The 7,011-nt window shown below is 40.1% G+C and overlaps 1 protein-coding gene across 1 annotated transcript in view; it reads right to left on the bottom strand.

Annotated features, from left to right (window-relative positions):
- adck1 (aarF domain containing kinase 1) overlaps positions 1 to 7,011 on the bottom strand; it is a 72,785-nt gene that overhangs the window by 19,885 nt on the left and 45,889 nt on the right. Inside the window, exons 7-8 of the mRNA XM_035673989.1 lie at positions 5,681 to 5,797; positions 442 to 591 (exon numbers count right to left, since the gene is read on the bottom strand). Coding sequence (XP_035529882.1) covers positions 442 to 591; positions 5,681 to 5,797 — 267 coding nt within the window. The remainder of the gene's footprint in view (positions 1 to 441; positions 592 to 5,680; positions 5,798 to 7,011) is intronic.

Below are 7,011 nucleotides of genomic sequence, written 5' to 3'. Positions count from 1 at the left end.
GTGTGTGTGTGTGTGTGAAAGATGAAGGAATTGCATATTTATCACTGAATTCACATCATGAATACAGGAACAAGCAGTAGACAAACTCATGTTAGACCTGTGTAGATGTAGGAGCAAGTGTGTTAACAATCAAAGAGCATATGTGTGTTTAAAACATGAAAGTGCACATATGCGCCTGTATGATTTAGGCTGCATTGCACCAATCCAAACCCAGCACACTGCACTCTGCATTAAATGAGTTGTTTATCAAAAAGCTTTTATCCTGATGTAGCTCTACTAAAAGTGTGTGGCATCCATGTTTTTTTTTTTATGTGCATCTTGACTATGTGTTTGCTGCTCTGCCTATTTACTCAAGGCCTCAGCCAGCAACATGAAAAATGGACTTCAATATTAGAACAAATGGTATTTTCTTTATGTGTGGGCAGCCTGGAGATTTCCCACCTGATAAAGGCCATGATCGAGCAGGACAATCTCGGTCTTCTTGCTCTGGGGACACTTTCGGACCAGCACATTGCCCGGGTGCGGGTCACAGTGAACAAAGCCGTGGACGAAGATCATTTCACTGTACATCTTACCCAGGCTCTCCGAGATCTGTTGAGAACACAACACAGAAATGCACATTTAAATCCAAATAGATTTCATGAAAATGATGAAAGACGCAGGGGCAGTTTGGGAACCCTGTGGAGAGTTATTCCTCAATGAAAACTTATTGTTGTCTGGGACATGCACAGTTTCAAAAAGGAAAATATGAGAATATACAGTAGCTCAAATATATTGCCCAGAGCAGATGATGACTCATTTTAAGTTTAATTCACACTCAAGGTTTTGGGTGTGTAATAATGCACGATTACAATTATCCATACTTTACCATCTGCAGTAACACCTACCGTAGTGACCATATTTAAAATAAAAGTAAAATTAAAAATGCCATCTAGTTTTTTTGCATGTTGTCTGTTTTTTATTGCAGATATTATTATTTTAAGCTGGTATTGCTGTTGTTCCAATACCAGTATTGAAAATTCCACTGATATTGCCTAAAATGCAGTATCCGATCCGATACCACGTAATTTATTAGCTCCAAAACCAGACCCTACTACTTTCCAGCAGTGTCCCATTTGCCTACTACTCTGATTCTGACGGTTAAACCTGAGTCAGGCCATGCAACAATGATAGCAATCATACAGGTTTGGTTTTTTATCGCTCACATGTATAGGATCAGTACTCGGTATCAGCCAATACACAAAGTTCAGGTATTGGCATTGGTATTGGAAAGGAAAAAATTATATCGGAACATCTCTAGCTGCTGGTGGAATAGATACCTGCTGCCTTCAGATAGCTGTAAAGAGAGTCAGTTATGCAGGCAAGATGCACCCATTCTCGGTAACAAGTTTGCAGTACACCACTTGATTGCATCGCCACACCTCCTCATACCTCCTCCCACTAGGGTACATGGCAAGTCACCAAGATACAAAACCAGCGCTGTCTAGGAAATAACCAATTTGCTGGTGTGACACTACATTCTGCACCGTCTGCAGACGCCAAAATAGAACCCATAACCTTCAAACAGTTCATTGAAGTAGTGAGGGCCGACAAAAACAAATGTTCTTACAATGCAGAAATGTCCTCACTATGAACTAATAACTGAAATTGGTCCTCGCAGAGATTGCAATACAAGTGTACAGACACTAACACACACCTATTTAGCGAGAAAGCAGAGAGCCAACAAATTATCTCAGAGAAGAATGGGCAGACACTAACTGCCATTAATTAGAGCTCCTCAGATTGTCACTGGAGAGAAAGTGAAGTTGACACACATACACACACACACACACAGAGGTGATCATGATTTTACTGCTGGATTGCAAACAGAGGAAAGAGTCAGATTCACTGCTATTCACTTTCCCATTTGGTCTGCAATATCCTGTTTTTGTCTGCTTCACAAAATGTCAGCATATTTCCAAACCTCTCTCAGCTTCACTAACACACCATATACTCTTCTTTTCTTTTTATACTTTGGTTTATATTTTATACTTCTCAGACCAGGCCAACAGATTGCATTTTTTTAACAGAAATACTAAACACTCTGCATATGTCTATATACAATAGACGGTGCAAATGAGCTCACACCCAGAAACACATACACAAAAGCATTCAGGGCAAGATTTACTTTAGGCTTCAGTTTGCTCTTCTGCATGGTCAGAATTGTGAAATGTACCTGTTAAGATACTGTGTTGCCTAGATAGGAGACAAATGTCATCACACTGTGCCCTGCTTGTCTTAACTTAGTTCAGCGGTGTACCTGTAAATGGATGCATTTTGCCATACAACTGGTCTTGATAAGGTTGATATGTTAGTAATAAACGATGACAATTGTCGAAACCCCAGAGGTTTCATCTATCATCTATCCTCACACATCCCGTTGAGGTTTATTTATATTTTTTGGAATTTGACTTGATTTGGACAGGAAAGGTGATGAGACAGAAAGGGGGGGAGAGGGGTTGAGGCCTTGATATGTGGTACATGCGCTACCCCATGAACTGCTGGGGCATCTAGCAGGCTTCTTCTTTGTAGGTAAGAGGGATGGCACATTAAGACCATTCACTGTCTTCAGAAGCCTTATTCAAATTACAACTAAGAACCCTTACTGCCCGGGGTGCCCTGGTAGCTCACCTGGTAAAGCTGGGACCCCATGTACCAAGGTGTTCAGATGTATCTTAACAAGGTGTAAGCAATTGCTGACTAGGTTCAACCTACTTCAGTCAAACTACTCCCACAGTTCCTGGGATTTGCCAACTTTTATTGCTGTTTTATTCAGGGCTTCAGTTCAATGGCAGCTTCCCTTACAGCCCTTACTTCTTGCTCCTCTGCCTTTTCTTGGACTCCTGAAGCTGAGCAAGCCTTCCAGCAGTTAAAGCAGTGATTCACATTGGCCACAGTTCTCATTTCCAGACGTTAGAGGTTCATTATCATGGAGGTTGATTCCTCTGACGTTGGTGTGGGAGCAGTCTTGTCTCAGCACACTGGAAACTCAAACTGGCCCTGGAGGAGTGGAGGCATTGGCTGGACAAAGAAAAACAGCCTTTCTAGGTCTGGACGGATCAAAAGAACTTGGCTTACAGCCAGTGCCAATAGAATGAACCCAAGACAAGCCAAGTGGACCTTGTTTTTATCATTGTAATCTATCCGCCCTGCCTCCTGCATTGTTGCTGCAGTCATCTGTAGCAACTCTCGATCTAACTTTCCATGGTCGTAGGGTTGTTGTTCAAACGACAAGTTGTATTTTCACAGTTTTTGTGTACATTGGTACATTTTGAGCTTGGAGCTCTGGGTGCACAAAACATGGAGGACATTGTTCATTTACAGTACACATTGTAAGACGCGTTATTTAACTTAACAGCAACTTGTTGTTAAACTTCTCCAACAGCAAATAAGACTACATCAATTTTGTTGGTAACTCCATCTTCAATCATCTTATTAGCTTGAATTATTTCAGCGTGGCTTCTGATTGTGCTCCCATTGTCTCTAGTGTTTTCTTGCTCAGGTGTGCTAGCTTTGCCAGGTTCAAGGTTGCACATATCATTAAGTTCCACTACATTCTTTTATTGCATCATTGCCCGATTTTTTTAAAGATAAAAAACAAACTGATTGCTTACTTGTGCAAGCTTACTGAAAAATATGTACATTTCTTCAGTATTAAGGTTTGCCAGAGTGGCAAACACTGTCCAGCCCTCAACCCTGCACCATAACTGCAAATCCTTGATCTATTGCTTAAAAAACCTTTTTGGAATTCATTTCATTACTTTATTGGTAGGGGTTGGAGATATGACAATATGATCAATGATGAATGACATAGTGAGACGCCCTACAGAAAAATACATCTACATACAAACCAGTGGAACTGGTGAAGCGTGGATATTACTATGATGACATTTGTGACATCAGCAGTAAAGCAATCCTCAAGATGATGGTATATAGGCAACCTCATTAGTATGTTGAGTTTAATTTGCAGCTGACAACAAACAAGGGTAGATTTTGTTGCAATAAACACCACTGAGATAACATTAGAAATATTATAAATTATATTACATAATATTAGAAATAAAGCCAATTGACAGAATTGCACATTGTAAAAGCCTCTACTGAAACATTTGTACCATTGAGATTTATGACTGTAGTTTATTCAGTGTATCCAGTCATATCTTAAATCTTACCAATATGGTGGAGAATGCAAAAAAACTGAGCAAAGCACTGGCCAATTCTGGTCACGTCAAGGGGCCGAGCTCAGAGGAAAGTCTATTTGGGCCCTCATCCATCTTGTGATTATACACACAGACACAGGGTCCAGCATGCACTACCGCCACCTAATAATTCTATCCATCCTGTCTTTCTGTGTATGTGTGTGTGTGTTTTATTATGTCCTCTATCTATCTCATGAGCTGTCTTATAATACTCATCGTCACTGCCTAATGCTCAGATAGTGTGTCTCTGTCTGTATTTGTGTGTGAGTGACTATGTTCCTGTTGTGCGGTTGGGCTGTGGAACAGTCAGATGTACTGTTGAAGACTTTACATTCAATCTACTTAAGCAAAAAGATTTTGTACAATAAACAATGTATTAAGTAAACTGTCAACATTTTAAATGATAATTAAAACTGCATTAGTTGCAGCCCCACCAAAGAAGCCAAACTAGGCAAATAAATGAATACAAATTTAAAATCAGTCTGTGGTTACCAGGATATGGCTGGCTCCAGGATCCATATCTTTGCTGATAACCCTTTGATATAATGTAGTATTTAGGAAGTGAGTAACTGGCAGATCTCATTATATATTCTGAGTCAAAGGGTTATAAGGTCAGTGTAAGGTATACTGCATTCAGTAATTTTTCTTGGCCCCATCTGGTTGCAGAGGACTCTCAAAGCAGCTGACACAGAGCCATCAGATATTATATTATTACCTTGATGGATTGGTGCAACTTCACCTGCAATCTTAAAAACTATGTACTTTAAAACCTTAAATGTAGTATTATCAGCAGTTTTGTTAGAACTAGTGAACTAGTGAACAAGAAAGTAAAAACTACTATTTTCAGTTTTGATGTGGGTCTTTCTCCCTCCCTCTTTTTTTTCACACAAGCTTTTTAATTATTCAAAGGATGCATGCAATGCGATAAAACAGAAAAGGACGATACAGTACAGATTACACACAAGGACATGCAAGAGTCCTTTCGGACGCTCCTCTCAGTCGCCCGTCTCACCTGTGTGTGAAAGAACAGATCTGATTCTATTTTAAGCTACACAGCTGTCCACCAAGTAGGCTTGCGTTTCACTGGTAGCTACACGCATTAGGCGGGGCCTGAAGCATATTTTTACGCTTCATGTTTATTTTCTTCAGTTTTATGCATGGAACGCCAGACTTCTTTTTTAAACCAATGGAGTCGCCCCCTGCTGGCCATTAGAAGGAATGCAGGTTTAAGGCACTTCCGCATTGGCTTTGGAAGTTCAGTCAACTTTTATATTATACAGTCTATGGCCTGAGTGCATCTTGTGCAGGCGGGGGACTAAAGCTGCTGCTAACACGCTGCTTTCACTGCACGAGCTGTGTAGACAAGCTGTTAATATGTGTGTGTGATAGCACCTGGATTATCAGTCAATAAACTATTAGCTTTTGTAACCAGCAGGCAGTACCTCGTTGACACTGATGCCGTGTTTCTTCATGTAGTCCCGGTCGTTGACCTGCCCCCCCTCAGCAAACTCCATGGTCAGGATCCTCTTTGTGGACAGGTGCCAGTGGATAACAGGAACCTGGAGACAGAGAGGGACAGAAGAGGGGAGGAAGAGAGCAAAATGTAGCTTTTTTCCATACATTTTTTGTTCATCTGTTTTACAGGCATTAGATTATAGGTTTGGGTTCAGATACGCGGTTCTATTTCGGATCCGCTTCCACGCTGGCTAAACAACAGGATTAATTAGGCTCACAGTCTACTGACTCACTATCAAAGCTTTTATCTTCTCCCTCTCTTTTAATAGCAAAGGGTAATACACACAACATTCAGGCAGCCTTTTAACTAAATAACAAATATGCAATATATTTGGAAAAACCTTAATATTAGAATGAATTATGTATTTGACAATGAATTGATTAAATAAGGGATTTAAAATGATTTGAATTTGATTATCAGATTGAATACTACATATTAATTCAATACAATGTTATCTAATCTATCATTAGATTGCAAACAATTTTACAGCAGGAAAGTATACAAGCATAAGCAACAGAATATATTCCTGGTAAGGTTGCATTTGTATCAATATAGGAAAAACACTCACACACAACTGCACTGGCTCCAAGATAACTTATTGATGGATTATCAGTCACCCAGACTAGTCAGATGATTTGGCAGTGAATTCTTGTGAATAAAATGTAAATGTGGTCGAGGTGCTTTGAATCGATGTGTCTGCAGACTGTGGAGGAGCCTGTCAGATAACCTGAGTCCTGCCCCTCATCTCACCTCTGTCTCTAAAGTGGGCTTCAAACGTTCTTCCTCTCTCTCTGGGACTCTGATTAGTTTTAATCCACAACTCTCAGATAAGTCTGTGTGTGTGCGTGTGTGTGTGTGTGTGCGTGCGTGTGTGTGTGTGTGTAATAGAATCCAGATGATTATGCAAGCAAGATTTTCGATTGTCATTTTTGCATTATATACCAGGAAAAAAATTTGCCCAAATCTGGATAATGCCTTTCGAGGTGTCCATTATCAGGAATTAATGACCTCCACGTCATCCATTAATTCCTGATAATGGACATCTCAAAGGGCATTATTCTGGTTATACCACGGTCAAAAATGAGATCATTATTTTATATTTTCATTAGGGCTGAACGAATTAATTGCATTTGCGATAATATTGCGATATGATAAAACGCGATTTTCTAACCACAACGTGCGCGATTACAAGGTGGTCACGTGACGCAAACGAAAGAGTGGAGAACTCGGCTACATCAACTTTTCATGCTGCCCTTT

Source organism: Morone saxatilis, unplaced genomic scaffold (genome assembly GCF_004916995.1).
Source record: "Morone saxatilis isolate NCDOM2014 unplaced genomic scaffold, NCSU_SB_2.0 Contig3, whole genome shotgun sequence".
Classification (NCBI taxonomy): domain Eukaryota; kingdom Metazoa; phylum Chordata; class Actinopteri; family Moronidae; genus Morone; species Morone saxatilis.
The sequence above is the reverse complement of the archived record's forward strand: the minus strand, read 5'-3'. Positions and strand labels throughout refer to the sequence as shown.